Consider the following 20,955-nt stretch of genomic DNA (forward strand, 5'->3'; position numbering starts at 1 on the left):
GTACTTATCTTTTTTTTTTTTTGAAAGGTATACTCATCATTATTTAAAAAAAATTAATACTAGTTTTTTTTTGTGCTAATTGTAATTAGGGTTAAATTCTTTTAACTTGCGTATATATACAATGAAATCTAAATTCTTTTGTTTTTTGGGGGGAGGGGAGCCGCAAACCATAAGCCAAAATTATTCTCTCAGAATATGAAATCAACCATTTTCAATTAATTTCGCATTCAGGTGGCAAGTAAGTGGTTAATTATATACTTAGTTATATTTGTTTGTGTGTTATTTGTTTCAATTGTTAAATTGGTAGTTGATGTAGTTCGTTGATTGATATGTTAAGTTTGTGAATATGAAACGATTGATGACATCTGTGTTTTTTTGTTATTGATGATAAAATTGATAATGACTGAAACTATGTGACTATTGTGACTTGCTTAATGAATGTGGCTAGTGCATACATATTAGTGTGATATTAAATATTATGAAATAATTATTATTGAGGAAAACGAATGTTGGATGTGAAAGAAATTGAGAATAATTAATAGCTTGTCTTGACAAATATATATTCAATGGTTCATTCGTGTACGTGTTGATGGTATATATATGGTTGAGTTGAGATATGAATTGTTAGGCACTTGTCCTTGAGGCTAGTGTCGTAGTATCTCGGGATGCAGGAGATACTCTGTGTTGTTTTTGCTATGCACTGGGGTGGTGCCGGGATACCTGGTGGTGAGAGGTATCCTGTGTTGTTGATATATAATGATGATGTTGTGATTGAGATTGAGACATTTTGAATTGACCGGTGAACCATTGGATATATTTTTACTTGGCAAGCAAGGCCCTTATAAAGAAATAAATGAATATTTTCATAATCGTGTTTTATGTTTGATCAAATGCTCATAAACTCAATTGTATGCACGTGTGGTTGTGTTATGTATATAATTAGCTATCTTACTGAGCCCCCAAGCTCACGCCACTCTCCACTAGTTTTCTTTTCAGGTTAAAGGTATTAATTGACTAGCGGTATAACTGTCAGAATGACCAGTATGTTAAACTACGTTGCCCTACATAATATATAGGGTCGTTGTTAAGTTTGATATGTAAGGGATGGATAAATAATAAATCGGTGTGTTTATGATAGTTTTTTTTTGTTTTAGTGACGTTTTAATTATTTACGATTGTTAAACATTAATTAAATAAAAGGAAATTTAGAGAGGGTGTTATAAGTTTTGTATCGCAAAAATACTCCTTTTGTGGCCCTGGGTGTGAGCTTCATTTTGCCTCTGTCTAATATGGAAGTGTAGCACAGACATCCAAAAACCCTGAGTTTTTCCCATTTGGGGTTCTCATTAAAGTTCTGAGATCTGTAGCTCTGGTTGTTCATGGTGGATGCAACAAAAGAAGTCGGCTCAACCTGTGTTGTTGTGTGAATTGCTTGTCTTTCGTGCTGAGCAGTGAGATTGTAGACTCAATTCAAGGAAGGCAGAGGTTCCATTAGTAGAATATGGGAGCAAATGGTGGAGAAATTTCCATTTAGCCATCTTAAAAAGGTAATGACTTGGTCTAAATCCAAGTATTCCCTAACATTTTTGATGGCACCACAACTACACTTCTGATCGCAGCTGCAAGTTGGGAGTGGCCTGAAGTTAAGTAACTCATCCCAAAGGATCTTCATTTTAGTGTCAAATAAAGAGAGAGATCCTTGCTTGAAAGCTTTAATTTCCTTTTACAGCTTTGAAATGCAAATATTGTCACACTGGGAAAAACGTTCTTCTAGATCTCTCCAAACAGAGTCTGCCGTATCAACCCAGATAAGGCTTTGCTCTATTGTTAGAGAAACAAACTTGCATGATCCAGGAAAGGACCATAATGTTGCATTAGTCCCAGGCAGAAAACATTGCATCTCCTTCTGCTGGTTTTGGCATTGACCCATCGACAAAGCCATATTTGTTCTTAGACTTTAGGGCTATTCTCATCTTTCGAGACCACTGATGATAATTTGGTCCTGTTAGAGGTGTAGTGACAAGGACAAGAGAGGGATTTTCATCTGAGGAGAAAAAAAATAAGGGCTTGTGTTTTGTATTGCCATTGATGGCAGAAAAAAAAGCTTCAAAAAAATAAAGTTTATGGAGATAGAGGAAGAGCAGAGAACGTCGTCAATTCTCTGATACCATGATGATTGAGATGAATTAAAAAATATTCTTTTCATTCAATGATAAAAGGTGATCACAAGTGCATCATTTATACAAGGTAACTTACAATCCTAGGTATCACAAGAGACAAAAGAATACAACTGTATAAAAGGAAAATAAAAACAAAAGAGTAAAAGATATCTGCAACTAATTCAAGAAAGCCGTTTGATTCCTTATCCCCTTTGGTATTATGTGGCTCACTGACGGTTGTCGAATCCACCAAAAATAAAATATAACTTCACAGCCCTTAGGCTTGCACAAGGGTAAGCAAAGATCGTACCCAAAGGACTAATACGGATCTAATTTGTAAATATAACCAAGCAAATAAATAAAAAGTAAAAAGGGGTAATTGGAATAGTTGATTGCTAAATTAACAAAAGTAATAGAGTTGAGTTGAAATTGAATAAAATGATTAATTAGAATTTCAGCTAAGGGATTCTCAGGTAAGGAATTCGGTTAGTCTTAATCATTGACAGAAATAATGTTTCTTCTAAATTGCATATCAGATTAGTTTGGTATATTCTTCCTAAATAATGAATTAACCAAGTAAGACTGTAGTTAACTCCTAATTAACGAATAACCTTACCTCAGCGGCTAAGATTCAACCCGTTAACAGGGTTATGAATTAGAAGAACCTAATCCAAGCCAACCGATTCTCAGCGATATCGGTTCAGAAACTTAATTACTCATTCACTTGATGTGATAAAGTCGGAAATAGATGTATTAATGTCACTTGGAGAGCTCTCAGTTTGTCGACCTGATTATCCCCAAATACAATCTAGATTTCAACTTTATAGCATCAATTGCTACTAATTCAGATTTAACTAAATAATGACATTATCTAGTTTAATCCGACAACTATATGCCAGTTTAATCAAATGAACAATCGGCCTTATCATTCAAAAGCAAACTAACAATTGAGATAAAATCCCTAAACACAGTGAATAAACGAATGATATGAATAAAGAGAAAATACTAAAAGAGAAACGATCTCACAATACTTGAAGATTCTTGCCTTCGAATTATCCCTTAACCGAAATAAAGGGTTTAGCTACTCATAACCATGGAACTTGGCTATGATAGCTTTACAAAACCTTGAAGATAAACAAGTTCTCCCTGTTCTGGAATTCTCAGCAAAGTTTTAATACTCAAAGAAAACCTAAAAAACAATTAAAAACATCGTAATCCTATTTTTAAATCCCCTTTTAGTTATCTAAATCTAAGGAAAAAGGTCATAAGAGTCCTATTCTAACCAAAACTCCCCATTCCCCACGGAATCAGATGATTTTGAACAGTCCTTCGCATACTAGGACGCTTGTACACAAAGTAAATCTCGAATCTGCTGAGTTGGCAATTCTGCTGCTGTCGACCTTCCTTAGTCTTGGATCAGACTAAGTCATCTCTGATCAAAATTCTGCAACTTAGGTAAAAATGCCCAATTAAGCTCCGAATAGCTTTACTTTCTCCAAATTGGCTCCTGCAAGTACCTTATGATAATAACAAGTAAAAAGCTCCAAAATCAAGGAATCAAAATACGAATAAGTACGAAAATAAAGCATGTTTACTTGTTACTTTTTGCACTTATCACTCACTCAATAAATAAATTGAGGGGATAAGGTGTAAGGGTGAGCTGATTTGAGGTAGTGAAAATGGTATTTGGGAGCTTGTCCCATTGCTATACGTTTTGTATTTCATCAAGCACCACTAATGGTTGCAATACACATATGTTATAAAATTGTGCCACCTAAGCACAAGAAACACTCCAAAAAAAAAAAAAAAACAAACCAATATAATTCAAAGTTACTTCAAAATTAGTAAGATCCATTTCTAAAACTTAAAAACTAAAGAATGATTTTTCATGTATAAAAAAGGAAGGTTTTTTCTTAAATAAAATGGAGGATACGTTTAAAAATAAAAAGAGTGGCAAACAGTGATTGTCTACCACCAGTTTACAATTTAAATGATTTTTTAATCTTTTGGTCCCACCTTTTCTTTGTTACTTTAGTAAGTAACTCACCAATTATAAGAATACACGTGTAACAAGCCCTCTAGTAGTTGGGTGTTACAAATAACAAATTTGTAACACCTATTAGAGTTGCTCTAATCACTTAAGTAAATTGCTCTTAGAGATAGATCAGTCATCCCTCTCTTCTTCTATACATGTGTCACCCCTTTCTCTCACATGCAATTGCTCTTAATTCGTGGATCTATTTTTTCCTCTCTTGATTAACCTCGGTGTAGGCAAAGTGTGAATGGAAATATGAAGATCATGATGTTTCGTTCTTCCACTCGTAATCACATCAAAGGTTATATATGATTCAAGAGGTAATTTGATAACTTGACTATTTATAAATAAAATCGATAATTTAAAAAACAACTCTTGCAATTTTGCCTAGTTTTACGTATTTGCATATGAATATTTGTGGTTTTTTTTGTTTGTTATAAAAAAGGATTGTGGTCTTGTCTTTAAAAAAAACCAAACTATTTTTATGTGAATACGGCCATTTAATCACTGACCTCAAAATAGTAAAATTTCAAAAATTGATTATATTCTAATCAATTTTAATTTTTCAAATTTTTTTTATTTTTAAAGTTATTTTAGTGTTATTTGGTTAAAAGATGGGAAATAGATATTTACAAAAAAAAAATCTTTAAAAATGATGATTTTGAAAAATCGTAGTTTCATAGTAAATGGGTATTAAATAAATTTAACTTTTAAAAATATTTTGAAATTACCGATCATTAAACGATAGTGTCAATCAATATCTGCAAGAAACGAAAATAAACTATCCCCTAAATAAAAATTAGGGGAAAATGAAAAACATTGAGATTATTTTGTACTAAAAACTAAATTTTTTTATATATATGACAAAATAATAGGAAATGAATTACGGTGATTTATTTCCTTTTATCTTTCGTCTCCGGTTAATATTTCATTTTAAACTATTGTTCTTTTTTTGGTTAGGGGTTTTAATAAAAACTTTAAACTATTGTTCTTAGATTTACATTAAATAACTTTTCTTTAATCTATGAATAATAAGGGTTTCGTGGTGTAGTTGGTTATCACGTCAGTCTAACACACTGAAGGTCTCCGGTTCGAGTCCGGGCGAAGCCATTTTTTTTTCAGTGTGTAAACAAACTATTTTTGTATAAATATTTCTCTCTGTACTCGTTTGGACATCAAAGGTTTCGTGGTGTAGTTGGTTATCACGTCAGTCTAACACACTGAAGGTCCCCGGTTCGAGCCCGGGCGAAGCCATTTTCTTTGTTAGTCCGTGAAACTACCAAACGACGTCGTTGGCAACGTGTTTTTTTTTTTTTTGGGCAACGTGCTTTCTTTCGTTCTATTTCAGACAACTGCTGTAAATACCAATCAGTTAAAAGTTAAACCGTTAAAAGACGCGGCAATCACTCCAATCCATCACCTTTTCTTCCACGTCATCAGGACTCAATTTCCGTAATTCCAACGAATCACAGCCAATCATATTCACGGCTACATCACTATCTCTCTTCTGATTGGTTACCTCCTTCCACGTCATCATCTTCTAGATTTTCCGCCATGTTTCCAGAGCTTTCCTCTTTTTAAACCTCCATAACCATACCTTCCATTTCCCAAAAAAAAAAAAAAAAAAAAAAAAAGGGAAAAGAAAGCCTACTCCTTTATCCAATTATCTGCGATTCATTTTACCATCTTCGCAATGTCTCTCAAGCTACCTGTCAATATCTTGTCCCTTGTTTTCGTCGCATTTACGATTATTTCCCTCGCAGCTGCTCTCCTCTCCACGCCGGATATTGGTCCTACGCGTTATCCTAAAGCCATTTCTGTAAGTATTCTAATTAATTTGAAATCTATATCCAATTTGATTGAGCAATCGTGTTCTTTATCGTCTGATTCTGTGATTGGGTGTAGGATTTGAAGGAAGCAATTGTAAAGGGGTTAGGGTTTCATGCGGATGATTTCAAGGTTTCGGGGTTTGATGTGAGAGATGCTTTGGTGGGTCATTCGGTGGCGTACGAATTTGATGTTGAAGTGGATAACCGTGTGCTTCCGTTTAAGTTATTGGAGGATGTGAACCGATGGGATTATGTAGATTTGCCCATTTTTAGAATGGAGGAAGAAGGAAGTGTTAGGCCTGGTGATGAGAATGGATTGGTGGAGCAGAGTGAGAAGGCGGACAATGTGTTGCCTGTTCTTGCTCCGTTCCAGCTTGCTGGGCCTATGGAGATCTGGATTCAGGATGCCAAGGATATGCGCATCTCCTTACCTGTAAGTGCTTGCTCTTTGATTTGTTCTTTAATTTTATTAGATTAGCTTGTTTCTTGTTCTATTTCATTCAAGTTATTGTATTGAATGGATGTTGATTGATGATATCATGGAATTGAAACGGAAGTGGAAAATAGATACAATAAGAACTTTGATGTCAGAAACAATGCAGTTGAATGTTTGATATGGATTAGCTTTGAGATTATTGCTAGTATTATTGTTTAATTTCATTGTATATATGTGTTTCAATGTTGAAGCATTTTGTTAGCTGCTGGATTGTTGCAATTTCAATTCCTGTATCATAGGATGAGCTTCTGAGTCTTCCCTGCTAAAGCTTTATTGTATGATCTTTATTTGGTTTTCAAATTTCCACCATAAAGTTGGATTGTGATATCAGATAGTGGCTTTTGTTATTGTTGGAAATTGATGTTTTTTTTATCAATTGATTAGTACATAAGAACCTTCTCTGAATGATGATGCTTACGCTAAAATATTTCAGATGAGGTCTTTTATCTGGATAATTCTCTGTTCTTTATGTGCCTGATGAATTGGATATTATTCTGCAGCATGATGTTGATGCTGGTGTGCTGAGAAAAGTGATACTAGCAGATGGTGCTGTTGTCACAGTTAAGGGTGCCAGATCAGTTAGTCTGCGTCATCCAATCGATCTTCCATTACCACTCAATCGAAGCGAAACTGGTATTGCCTCTGGTCTTCTTGCCCTGGCTGAACAGCTACGCCATGCTTCCCGCATTGAAGGAGCTTCGCTGCTTTCCCTTCGCATTGTTGGCCCTACCTCCCTCTCATCTCCATCATCATCATCATCTTCTCCTTCCGGTAACAGACTCAAGCTAAAACGCCTTGCTCCAGGTCTCGTGGAGTTATCCTCGCCTGCGAAATCCCGACCTGTCGATCCCCTCTCTCCTGTGAATTTAGAAGAAGCTCCAACTGTACTAACTCCTCAGCATTTCACTACAATGTGGCCATTTGCTTCCCTAAACGGCTCGAATGCGAATTTGGTAGGTTTTGAGACATTGCTAGGTACTGTATTGGGTCCCAAGGCGAGCGAAGAAGGATCCTTCAAGTTGGTGAAGGCAGATGTGTCAGCCCAAACATATGTGAAAATAGGATTTGGGGTTGAGAAGATGCTGAAAGAAGACGAATTGCAAGGCCTTCCGGAGTGGAGGACAAAGCCGGAAAAAGTCAGGATGCATTTTGAGGTTCTGGCTAAGGTTGACGGCGAGAAGGTCATCGCAGAGAGGGTGATGCAGGTTACGCCTGTGGTTGCAGAAGATGCTGTTGCACCTAATGTGCTTGTGGGTAATGTGACCATGTCTAAGCAACCTGTTCTTCACCCACCATCTAACCCCTTCTCCCTGTAAATTGTTGGAGGCAAGATAACTTTTTTCCTAGTTAGCACAAGAGTGTAAATTTTTAGCCTTTTCATAATCTATACATAAATTTTAGAAATTGTAAAAAGAATGAGAGTTTGTGTATTTATTTACAAAGGTTCTTATACTAATTATGATAATGAGATTGTGCTTGGTTTTAAGAAAGTGAAACTATTTCTTTTGTTGTCAAACTGAAATTTATTGGAAAGACTCGTTGCGAAAAGGTCTGAATACAAGAGATTGCCTATTTCCTTATAACGATCTCAACAAATTTACATAATAGGCTTTTTCTACATATGTGATTACTTCCTGATAAAGGAAACCCCTTTCTGAATGCTTCCTTCCAACTCTTTCTTCGCTGCTTCCAACCCGATTCTGCGTAGAAGTTAAAAACGTCAATGAGCCAAACAGTTGTTTATCATGCAAAATGATAGACCAATGATGTTGTTTTCATACCTCTCGTACTCGTTGAGGGGGCCGAGTTGAAAGACTTCCTCAGCTCCACTTCGACCGAGTCGCACCTTGGTTGCGAAGTAAGGAAGTTCTGTTACCTATATTACAAAAAACTTGCTAGATTGTTAGAATGTTCATGTAGGAGTAGAGGTGCTGAAAAATCAAAAGAGTTGAAGAAAGTGCATAAACCTGAGAAGCTACAAATGCACATTCTATGACACCAGCATCTCCTCTCAAGCCACGGAGGCACGCGTCTGCAAATTTGACGGCTGCATACGCCTGTACATTGTCATATGAGCTTCAACATTTTTCATGAAGTGATAACATTTTGAAAATTTCATATAGAGGAAACAAAAATTGGCTGACCATTGACAATGTTGCAGAACCAGCTCCAGCTTTTGCCTGCCAATGGAAATAGAACATCTCAATCCTAGGTATATTTAATCAGGTTTGTAAGATATGCCAAAAACTATATGCAGTTGGCTCATTTTCACATTATAAAATTGTTGAAACCCAGGTTTGAACTATCAGCACGAAAACGAGAGCTCAGCTGCTGCTATTACTAAAAGATAATGAATTTACAACATTCTGTCAAAAACAAGACTAAAACTCCTGGCCATGAACAGAAGGAATGAAAGTGATGTATTTTAGCCAATCTTGTATGTGAAGTGCTTCGTCCTTACCTGAACGACTTCTGTGCCACCGTCTTGAATTCTTTTTGTCAGGTACTCAATTTCATCCGGAGTGAAAGAACTCGGAGGCTTAACCTGCGAAGAGAGGAGCACGCTCATTGCTTCCACAAACAACGTACAACACATGTGCAAGCGAAACAATCATATCGCAACATTTACAAACACTAGCTAATAATCTACGATACCTGTGATAAAAGAGGCAAAATGGTAACTCCTGCATGCCCTCCAACAACCGGAACATCGACTTCTCTAGGATCAAGTCCCAGAACTTCTGCCTGGAATCGTGAAGCCGATTTTAGACAACTCAGAAGTCCAAATAACAGATTGGTAAAAATATCAGAAAGCAGATAACCATTCTATTTGATAAGGCATAGTTTAGCTACATTCTTCTATTCCCATTTGTTAATACATACCACAAAAGTGTTTGCCCTCACAACATCAAGCATTGTAACTCCCAGAAGTCGTTTCGGGTCATAAGTCCCAGCTTTCTTGAAAACCTCAGCTGCTATTGGAACTGTAGAATTAACCGGGTTACTAATCAGATTGACTAGTGCCCCGGGGCAGCACCTGGCAATTCCTTCACAAAGAGTTCTCACAATCCCAGCATTTATCTTAAAAAGATCATCCCTAGTCATTCCAGGCTTCCTTGGCACACCAGCAGGTATGACTACAAGATCCATCCCTGTTAGAGCATCATCAAGCTGCGGCTGCCCTAGGAAACCACGAACCTAAAATGAAAAAATACAGCACTTACAGTCAATTTCCGCATAGTCTTAGCCATGAAGTTCACATCTTTATCTAAAGGGCATTGATAATTACCACAGCACCAGTGTCCATATGGCTAATGTCAGCTGTGACACCAGGGCTATTGACAACATCATAGAGATGAAGAACTGAGACCAATGGGTTCATCTTCATAAGCATTGCAAGGGGTTGTCCAATGCCTCCAGCAGCACCCAAGATAGCCACCTTGAACCCGGGTGCCCCTCCTTTTGCCCGGCAGTCGGCACGCTTCAGTGATGAACTTCCCTCCATCTATTACAGAACCATATTCCACACAATATTTTCAACAATCAAATACCATAAGATTGGCTACTTAATACCTCAATCATCATACCCAGTACTTCAATTCTCAATACAAGATATTAAAATAGGTAAAAACCAATTCAAAAGCATTACTTCAATTCTCAATACTATTAATGGATTATCTGAAAACTCAAACAACAATTACCCAAAAAGCCAAACTAAATGATCTAAAGAACCATATTACTCAAAAGGGACTAATGAATTACACCCAGAAAAAGAGAGAAACCTGGAAATTTTGGGGCTGGAGATGAGCTGAAATCCTAGCAATTCGCTGAGTAGCATCTGCAGTTGACTCCATGGCTATATGCTTACGAGAGAGCGGTGGAAGAGTAAATATATGGTATTGGAAATATATTTAATGCCAAAAATAAAATTAAAGGGATAAAATGATAAATATGGGGAAGGGGAAGCAAGAAGTTGACATAATTCTGATAAATTTAAAACCTTTTTTTGTGGAATGAAATTGGTGAACCCTTATCCCATCTGAATTATTGAATTGCTGTGGCTCTCATACTTTTGTTCTTTTCTGCTCATTCCTTCTCACGGAATCCATCCATAGCTTAGATCTGTTGGTCTTGCAGTTGTAGTGATGTAGAGAGATAGAAATGAATGAATTCTAGATTCAGACCGTTTCACAGCCTAGGAGAAACTGTCCAGCCCAGCTTCCAGAAATGTTGGATTGGGCAAAAGGTATTTGTCTGTAGGCCAATATGAGCCCAGTCTCATTAATTAAGATTTGCCTCTCAGTTAGTTTATATGTTCTACTTACGAGCAATTAGAATTACCTTCAATTTTAATTTTGTGCATTTAAAAGTAAAGATTTTTATTACTTTATGATGTGATTCAGGACACGTGGCACTTAAAAGACTCTCAGATCAAACACTGCGTATGAAAAGTTTAGGCCTTCGCATCCATGGAACTTTCCCATTTAGAAGAACCTCCGTGCAGCTAGGACAAAGATTCCATATCGAGGAAGACTTCTTCCAAAGTCAGACTTCCAATAGAAGAAGGAATCTTTATACAAATAGGATTCCTAGAGGTAATATACAAGTATAGTCATATCAAATAGTATGTTGACACTACAATCTAACAATTATCCTTATTCCTCACTCTTCCAACACCTACTCACTTAGGCATTAGATCGGGTTCACCGGATTCTGGTCCCTTTCTCACCCCTTATTATGTTTTACAGGTAAGTCTTAGAAGATTCACCAGAAGATTCAGATTCGTTTGTATTTTTAAACCCATTACAATACATTTTATCAAACTAGGCATTTTCATTGTTAAGTTTCCTCAAATACCCATGTTTTATTCAAACCACCAACTGATTGTTGCGGAGCGATATTTTGTGCACTTTTGGCTGTGATTTTCAACGGATTTTTGCATCAAATTCAACGGTGAAGGTCGGAAAGAAGGCAAGTTTCAATTTTCTTGTATCTAATGACATGAAATCGCAACATGTTTAGGGTTTAGAGTTTGTTAGGATTTACGAGTTTAGAGTTTAGTTTTTCGTATGATTTAAGGCCTTATTAGTGTTAGAATTATGTTTAGTAGCATGTTTATGCATTGTAAATTTATTTGGGATGTATTTGCGTGGTTGAATGTGTTAGAGATCCTCTTATTTCAGCCGTTCGATAGTTTTGCAGTACTTCACAATTAAATTAATTGGAAACCCTATTCTCATAAACATACAATCTCGGCATTGATGAGGCTTGTGCTTCGTAGTTTACGAGTGTGAAGCCAATTGCTTCGCAGTTCACGATTCTGCGGAGCAAAATTGCAAATGAAGAAGGCAAGTTTCAATTTTCTTGTATCTAATGACATGAAATCGCAACATGTTTAGGGTTTAGAGTTTGTTAGGATTTACGAGTTTAGAGTTTAGTTTTTCGTATGATTTAAGGCCTTATTAGTGTTAGAATTATGTTTAGTAGCATGTTTATGCATTGTAAATTTATTTGGGATGTATTTGCGTGGTTGAATGTGTTAGAGATCCTCTTATTTCAGCCGTTCGATAGTTTTGCAGTACTTCACAATTAAATTAATTGGAAACCCTATTCTCATAAACATACAATCTCGGCATTGATGAGGCTTGTGCTTCGTAGTTTACGAGTGTGAAGCCAATTGCTTCGCAGTTCACGATTCTGCGGAGCAAAATTGCAAATGTGAACCCATCTGGTTATATATACCTTTCAAATTTCAATCTTCAATATGGAAACTAACTTAAAATCTCAGAATTAAACTATATAAAAGAATTTATAAATGAAAAATCAACAAAATACTTGCATAAAAAGTTTGGATTTTGGATTGATATATGAAATTGAAATTGGATTGCATGAAGGATGAGAAGTGAAGTATAAGTGGTATTAAGTAATAATATATATACTAATTAAGACTATCTCTATTTCTAAAAACGATTCAATCATTTACCTTCGCAATGAAAAATTCGAGGAAGAATATACATTCTCGTGATTTGTATCCAACAATCAATTAGAAATTGCAAAATTGGATTATTAAATTACGAAACATAAATTTTTCGGAAAGTAACAATGAAAATATTTAGTTTAATAAAATGTATTGTAATGGGTATACAAATGTAAACTGGTTTTATAATTAACTCATATATTATAAGGGTTTGATTGGATGGAAGAGTTTTCGTGGGTTAGTGAAGAAAAAGTTTAAAAGTGTTAACAATAATAATCTTTATTGACTAAATTATTTTCCTAACAATTTCTTTACTAATCTCAAACCTCTTCATCTAATAAAACCATAAAGTTACGGATCTAGAAGTTTGTTTCACAATAATAATCTTTTTCTTTTATATTGTTTTCCTAAATCCGTAGTATTTTATGAAAGAAAATCTGTTGTTTCTATTTCAGTGTCTCATTTCTAGTTGTATTCACATGGACACTGATGACCACGTAAATTTGGTCATTCACCGTTACATCTAGACGGATTAAAATTTTAAGATGGAGGTTGGAGATTCAAAACATTCTAAGATTTATATTTAATCTGCCTAGATCTAACGGTGAATGACCAAATTTACATAGTCATCAGGGTCCTGTGAACGCAATTGGTCTCATTCTACGTCCCTTTCACAAAAAGTGATCCCTTTTTATTATGTGGGTTCCATTGGCTTACAAAATATATTATTTTAATTAAGTGAAAACCACTTTTTATGAGAGAGACATTAAAAGGACACTGAAATGAGAACAACTGATTTTCTTCCTATTTTATGATTGTTTGTTTATTGATATTTTTATTGGTTATGAATACATAATATTCTTCTGACTTATCTATTAATATAGTTCAATAAATTTGAGATTGACTTTCTGTTACTAATTGTTTTCATATGTTTTGTGTATTGACAATATGAATGTACAAGCCTAAGCAATTCATTTGAGTGTTATTCTTTTCCAACAAAGAGACATTTAATTTAATACAACAGATATGTTCGAGCAGTAAGGGTTCTTCCACTTTTAACTAAGAGTGAGAGTTCAAACTTCGCTTTGGTATGAAACGATCTTAAATCATTGCGCCATCTATCCCATCCGCCTACAAACTAGCGAAAATGAATTAGTCTGGATGTGGATATGGTTTAAGGGTGCTACCACGGTGGTACAGTCCCTACATGATTACCTCGTGGTTTAACAAAAAAAAAACATTTAATTTTATTTGAACTATTATGTAATTTCATTAAGATCTATGTGATCAAAACCGTGTCAAACATATGTTCATATAAATCATTTTACATTCTAATAGTAAAAGTAAATAATTTTTTACCAAACACTAATAATAAATAAGCTAATAGCAAGTAGCTAACAATAATAACTAACGGAAACCGTTGAACCAAACAGATTTTTAATATTCATTTGATTCCATTTTTCGGAACTACTTCTTGCCTATTAATTATAAACAAAAGATAAAAATGTTAGGAAATTTTTTGAAACAATTGTTTTTAATAGAAAAATCAACTAATATCTATTATCTATTATCTATGAACAAATAGTAAACATGAACAAATGAACTAAATGGCTCTTAACATGTAATTGAAATAAAATTCATCTAAATAATATTATAAAAATAAATAAATACAGTAGTGCTCACCTGGACCTGAATGACCAAATGAATTCGATCATTCACCGTTAGATCTAAGCTTATTAGATCTAAGCCTTAGAATGGTTTGAATCTCCGCCACATGATTCTAATAAGTTTGGATCTAACGGTGAATGACCAAATTTTGATCATTCAGAATCCAGGTCAACAGTACTGTAAATAAATAAATATTTAGATATGAGGAAAGCAGGACTGAATTTGCAGGCCTTGTAGATGTCTTGGTTCAAGTATGAAGGCCTTAATGGTGTTAGGTGTTGGGTCGTTTTCTTCATACCCATATTTTCAAATATCCATTCAAATATATACTTTTGGAAAAACAAAATATTAGATTTTCTTTTACCATTTTGATTAGTTTTATTATATTCCATAATAAATATGATAAAGAAATTAATGAAGCAATGTGAATCAATAATTAAAGGAGAAATCTAATAAAAAAAATTAACACCTTCTGAAATACTATTATTTCTTCGCAATAATCATTTTTTCATGTAGCGTACATCACTCTTTTAATTGATAGTGTGTATTGCGAGTTCTTATATTAAGTACCGGGTTTTCTATGTCGCTTCAAGGACTTCTAATTCACATTTGGATACGTGTATTGTGAGTAATAATTAAAATAGTGGGACCTCTTATAATATATGTGGTCCATATTACACATGTCGAAATATGTATGAGAGGTCCTCCGAGTGATATGGAAAATTGGATGCTTCTAATAATTTGCCGTGTATTGCTATATATATATATACTGGAAGTTATACTATTAAGGACAAAAAGAAGGTATAAAATATTTTTATTGTTTTCGGTCAAAAATATTTTTATCTCTGATAAAATAAATGATATAATTGAGGGTCTAATGTTGGTAAGTTGAGTCAATTTTAAATATAATTGACGGAGTCATTCTTTTAGTACTTATAATTCGTTATCCCTATTTTATTTATACGTCATATTGTTACTCATCATTGATAATAGATAAAGGAAAACGCGTGCACATAGAACATTGCATGGTCTCACTTTATCTAGATCCTTTATTAAAACGTATTATGTATATTTGATTTCTAAACCAACTGATATTTAGTGCAAAATATGTGAATAAAATAAATAATTTTTTTTAATAATGTCTAAAATTGATATAATTTTCCAATGTTTTTTTTAGGACAAACGAAACAAACTTTATTTAAGAATTGGAACGAATATCATTTTGTAACAACTAAAGAATAAAGTGAGGTGCGTGCTGCCAATTAGCAGACGAACCCGATGATAACGCAAAACTAGCTAACTCGTGAGCGACCCTATTTACATTTCTATGTACATGTACAAGTGAGACATTATGACAGCGCTTGAGGAGATCAGTACATTGTTTGATCATGGTACCATAGTCTGAGTGGTCCGTTTGTGACGCGGTAATGTCTGCGACCACACCAGCAGCATCCATTTCGATCACTAAGGGATCCCAGCCTCTATTCTCAACGCAAGTTAGTGCTTGAAGGAGACCCAAGGCTTCAGCAAGCTTTGGCTGGAAATTTCCGGTTCTTCTGACCGCATATGCTTCAATGAAATGACCTGATTCCCCCCGAACAACACCTCCCAAACCAAAGGCAATTCCCTGCGGATTTGTCACACCCGACCCTAAACGACCTCAATCGGCATCAGACGTGAAATAGAAAGATCATAATCAATACTTAGAAGTCTCCAGTTATCCACATATCATAACTAGCATACTTTTCAAGAATTCCTATTACATTTAAGTGTCAAATCCTACCCAACATAACAAAATCTCCAAATTACTACAAATGCAAATGTCCTGAATAAAGACAAACCCAATGACTTGAACCTTGTTTATCAACCAGTGACTTCTTCTATACCTTGCTCTTTCTCGCCTAAAAACATTAAAACATTTAAAAAGGTAAGACAAAAATCTCAGTAAGGAATTATCAACTATAAAAACCAACTTTACTTAACATAGCTACATATATACATTTATAAAGGGCTTTAATCAAAACCTTATAAAATCTACTCAAAACTTAAGTTTATAAGATAGTCATCAAAACATTATAAAATATTATCAAAACTTAAGTTCATAATATAGTCAAAGTAGTAAACCAAACACATATAAAATATATAATATTGTATCCATCCTCGAATTCCACCCGTGTAGATCATAACATCAATCATAACAATATCGAGATATTTCATTTATATCTCGTTCCTTGCCTAACAGTTAGGACTACCAGCCGTGCACTCTGGCCATATCGCCATTAGATATGGTCTTACAAATACAACTCCTACCCCGGGCAATCCTAGATGGACAAAACCATTTAATCTTTCGAAATATCACAACTCATAAAAATCATATTTGGACTTCAATCCAAAATAATAACAAACCACAACAGATTTCTCAATCCAAAAACAATTCGCCTTGACTACTAATTAAAGACCACAAACCCGTTCAATTCGCCTCTAAACTCTATCTAAGACATTTCCCTCCAAACACTGCCGAAACTCAAAAACTCTTCGGCTAGGACTTCAAATGATTCGGACGGTCGAATCTCCGTAAATCAAAGAAACGGTGGAGAAATGGTCGAAGAACGATGAACTGATAAGAAAAGAACAGGAAAGAAAAGAAAAACAGAGAAAGAAATGAGATAATCATCGCACCACCTCTTCATCCTTTGAATTAGATATATTTCCAAATCTGGTAAATATCAGGTTTGATCCTCCATCTTTATATAATCTTATAAAAATTACCCTAAACTTTTAATTTACACCTAAAACCATCAAATTAACTCCAAACTTTTTCCATAGCACCAAATAAAAATCACACACCTAATAATTATAATATATATTACTATCAAGGTATAAATTCTAAAAATTTAGACACGGACGTGACAGGATTGCAACCCGCGTCAATATTTAGTTTCTTTACACCACTAGGGGGCGCAACCCAAAGAGCAGGTGACCTCTTCCCATGATCAGGTTGTCTGGCTGCTGATATGGAAAGAAATTGATCAAAGAGACTGGTGCAAAGAGGGGCAACGACGTGACTGAGAAGGGGTTGTTCCTTCCACAGGCGGACATTCCTTTGACGCCAAAGCTCCCATAAACCTACGCAAAGTAAAGAGGAGTCCCGCAAAGGTAAAGAGCTAAGGAGACCCTCAAACCATTCGGTAATAATTTTCCAATGTTAAATGTACAGTTATGATATTAAAGGTTTTTTAACGGGTATTGATAAGAATTTTTTTTAATACCTTTATCCCTTGACAATATTATATGGTCGCTAAAATTATATCTTAATTAGTTTGAATTTTAATATACAAGTTAACTATAATTAAGACAATCAACTACGGCCAACGAGTTAAACTGATGTTCTATTAGATTGGAAACATGACTAGTAACAAATGAAGCTTGATTCTACTGTCAGTCTCAGTAGTGCTAGACCAATAGATTTGAATTTATGATTTCTTATTCTATTTGTTTGTTAGAAATATTTCATAAAAAAATATTTTTCTCATTTTTCGATATTAGTTTTGTCTAGTAAAATAAATCTAACAGAAAAATATAAAAAGAAAGTGATATATATATAATTCTCTGATTTTTCGATATTAGTTTGTCTAGTAAAATAAATCAAACAGAAATATATATATATATATGGGTGAGATCCAGCGTGACAAAGGTTTAAGTTGTGACAATGAGGTTATTGTATGACATAACAAAACTACGTAGTTTTGATGATAATTAAAAAGGGCAAGGTGGTATTGGTAAATAAAATGAAAGAGATGATAGAGAAAATTGTTTTATTTCTTTTCTTTAAAATATATTTTCCCGACATCTCTAATATCGTTTTTCGAAATTTTTTATACTATTAGACTCGTCTAAATTAGACGGTCATTTTAAGATCCCTGAAGCTCAAGTAAAAAAATTCCGGTGAACGGAATCCGAGTGGGCGTTTTCCGGCGAGAAAAAACGTACCCAGAAAAATCTCAAAAAATTTCAAAAAATGTAAAACATTATTCTAAGAAACTTTAATTCTTGGATCGAAATAGGATTTCTTACGGTTTAGTCCCAATAAAATGTTTTCCTTAATTTTATCCATTTTACATGCTTCAACAATTTGTTGGGACTATACCGTAAGAAATCCCGCTTCGACCCAAGAATTAAAGTTTCTTAGAATAATGTTTTAAATTTTTTGAGAATTTTCTGGGTAATTTTTTTCTCGCCAGAAAACGCCCACCCGGATTCCGTTCACCGGAATTTTTTTTACTTGAGTTTCAGGGATCTTTAAATGACCGTCTAATTTAGACGAGTCTAATAGTATAAAATTTTTCAAAAAATAAGGTTAGAAATGTCAGAAAAATGTATTTTAAAGAAAAGAAATAAAACATTTTTCTGTTGGAACAATACAAGTATTATGTTAGAACAAATGGTACACTGATTTGGAACAATGTAAGTAGGACAAAAAACGTGCCCAGAAAATTATCAAAAAATTCAATAACATGTAAAACATTATTTTAAGAAACTTTAATTCTTGGCTCAAAGCAAAATTCCTTACAGTTTTGACCCAATAAATTGTTGAAGCATGTAAAATGGATAAAATTAAGGAACAAGTTTTATTGGGACTAAACTGTAAGAAATACCGCTTCGATCTAAGAATTAAAGTTTCTTAGAATAATGTTTTACATTTTTTGAAATTTTTTTAGAATTTTATGGGCACTTTTTTTCTTGCCAGAAAACGCCCACTCGGATTCGGTTCACCGGAATTTTTTTTACTTGAGCTTCAGGGATCTTAAAATGACTGTCTAATTTAGACGAGTCTAATAGTGATAACTTGGGGAAAAATCCTTGATCGGAGCCCTTCCCTGTGAGGCGCCGTTGGGTTCGGCCGGGGACACTCCGATGCCAAAGTCAGTATAGAGGAACAAGAGAGCAAACTGAATTGACAAAGGTTGTGAGAATGTGTACCTTGATAGCCTAGGGATGTAGGCTATATATAGCTAGGAAGTCGTAACCTTCAGCAACTAGAAGGTCTCCATTAATGCTCCATTAATGGCGGTTACAGGTTATCTTTAACCTGGCGGTTAGCTAATTGATAGCTCATTAATGGTCTTTATGGCCGAGTCGGTGGTTAGCCGTTACTGTGATGAATCGGGTGAAAGAGGAGATTCGCCTCATAGGTTCGCCAGCGGATCTCACTGAGCTGAACCGTGGAGATCCGCCATCCGGTTCTTCTTGCGGCGTCCTCAAGGTGAATATCCCTTTTGGTCCTTGGGATAATATTCTTTGATCCGTCAAGGCGTATGTACGCTCTCCTTGAGAGCTATGGCGGGTCTCCGCTACTCGCTCTCATCGGGCGTATCTCGTTATGGCGTATCTCGCCATGGTCCACGTGGCGTGGCATAATGCTAGAAACTCCTTCATTTTCCTCATTATTTGCATATTCTCCCCTGCATTAATTATCATTAATTCCACATTAATCATGTATAAATATCTCTTTTAGAATGAATAATGGTTTGCCATTATTTCCATTAATTTTCCTTTATTCCTTATTCAAGAATAATTTGGGTTGTTATCAGAAGCCCCCCTAAAGGTATAATAAGCTCTTTAGGGCGTTTGATCTGCTTCCTATCTTTGATTTGGATCAATCTGCCATAGGTATAGAAAACTCCTCTTTTTGAGACAAGTTTTGAAGGATGTAAAGATCTCACGTCTGAGAAATGTTTTAATCCTGGCGGTGATCAGGGCTTGATCCGCCGTGTTTTATTTTTCTATCTTGGAAGAAAGTGGACCCGCCCTAGATGGGGGATCATATATGGAAATGATGCGCCTTTTGGGGCTTCCTTATGCGGGATCTTATGAACAAGATCCGCCCTATGTGGGATCATATACGGATATGATGCACTTTTTAGGGGCTTTTGATTCCTTGTGGATAGGTGGCCAACCGTATCCAATGTTATCCTCTAGGGGCTTCTTGAGAGTTATATTTCCTTTAGAAAGGGAATAATCCGCCCTTTATGGGACCATTTGTTCCTACTGCATAGGATTACGATTCGCCTTAGGGACTTCTTTTCTTCAGTTCTGCCATATTGAGGAGAATGACCCGCCCTTAGGGATCAGTAAGAATGATCAGCCATTTAGGGACTTTTGTGCATTTTGTGGAGGCGAGACTTTGTTATTTCTATGATGAAGATGAGGATTCATTACTTTGATGAAAACGAGACTTCATTAATTGGATGGAGATGAGGCTTCATTGATTTGGATGAAGACGAAGCTTTATTAATTGGATGAAGACGAGGCTTCATTGATTTGGATGAAGACGAAGCTTCATGAATTGGATGAAGACGAGGCTTCATGAATTGGATGAAGACGAGGCTTCATTAATTGGATGAAGACGAGGCTTCATGAATTGGAGATGAAGACGAGGCTTCATTAATTGGATGAAGACGAGGCTTCATGAATTGGAGATGAAGACGAGGCTTCATTACTAGGAGATGAAGACGAGGCTTCATTATTTGGAGATGAACCCTTTGCTTTCCAGAACTATTTTTACTAATGCATTATATCTTTTAGCAAGTAATTTTCTAGAATCTGGTTTTAGGATTTCTCTGATTGTTTAGGGTAGGTGGCCAGCCGTACCCCAATGTGTGAACCTTTGTGAAGGTTTGAAGCTGTTCTATTCCTTCTAGAGGAAGTAAAACTGCCTAGGGGATCAACTTGCTACCTATCTTTGAGGTGAAGCGATCCGCCCGTAGGACTTGTGAACCCTTCTTTGGGAA

At 35.2% G+C, this 20,955-nt stretch overlaps 2 protein-coding genes and 2 non-coding genes across 6 annotated transcripts; 3 read left to right on the forward strand and 1 right to left on the reverse strand.

Annotated features, from left to right (window-relative positions):
- The first annotated feature begins 5,230 nt into the window (after positions 1–5,230).
- Positions 5,231–5,304, forward strand: TRNAV-AAC (transfer RNA valine (anticodon AAC)). Its single transcript has one exon. It is a non-coding gene; the product is annotated as a tRNA-Val (tRNA).
- A 70-nt stretch (positions 5,305–5,374) lies between these two features.
- On the forward strand, positions 5,375–5,448 carry TRNAV-AAC (transfer RNA valine (anticodon AAC)). Its single transcript has one exon. It is a non-coding gene; the product is annotated as a tRNA-Val (tRNA).
- Positions 5,449–5,802: 354 nt separating this feature from the next.
- LOC136227909 (protein TUNICAMYCIN INDUCED 1) lies at positions 5,803–8,018 on the forward strand. Its single transcript, XM_066016704.1, has 3 exons — positions 5,803–6,013; positions 6,100–6,456; positions 7,020–8,018. The coding sequence occupies exons 1-3, from the start codon at positions 5,888–5,890 to the stop codon at positions 7,833–7,835; spliced, it is 1,299 nt and encodes a 432-aa protein (XP_065872776.1). The 5' UTR covers positions 5,803–5,887; the 3' UTR covers positions 7,836–8,018.
- On the reverse strand, positions 8,019–10,672 carry LOC136227910 (malate dehydrogenase, glyoxysomal). 3 transcript variants are annotated; one of them, XM_066016706.1, is made up of 10 exons: positions 10,520–10,672; positions 10,302–10,382; positions 9,809–10,024; positions 9,403–9,717; positions 9,175–9,264; positions 8,981–9,064; positions 8,664–8,699; positions 8,487–8,576; positions 8,301–8,395; positions 8,019–8,219 (listed from the first exon to the last, which is right to left on the reverse strand). In XM_066016706.1, exons 2-10 carry the CDS (start codon positions 10,371–10,373, stop codon positions 8,147–8,149), a joined length of 1,071 nt encoding a protein of 356 aa, XP_065872778.1. In that variant the 5' UTR covers positions 10,374–10,382; positions 10,520–10,672; the 3' UTR covers positions 8,019–8,146. The 3 variants fall into 3 exon arrangements, with proteins under 3 accessions (XP_065872778.1, XP_065872780.1, XP_065872777.1); XM_066016708.1 differs by having other exon boundaries at positions 10,302–10,375; positions 10,520–10,670; XM_066016705.1 differs by lacking the exon at positions 10,520–10,672 and having other exon boundaries at positions 10,302–10,513.
- Positions 10,673–20,955: the final 10,283 nt, after the last annotated feature.

The sequence above is a fragment of the Euphorbia lathyris genome, chromosome 4 (genome assembly GCF_963576675.1).
Source record: "Euphorbia lathyris chromosome 4, ddEupLath1.1, whole genome shotgun sequence".
In the NCBI taxonomy this organism is placed as follows: domain Eukaryota; kingdom Viridiplantae; phylum Streptophyta; class Magnoliopsida; order Malpighiales; family Euphorbiaceae; genus Euphorbia; species Euphorbia lathyris.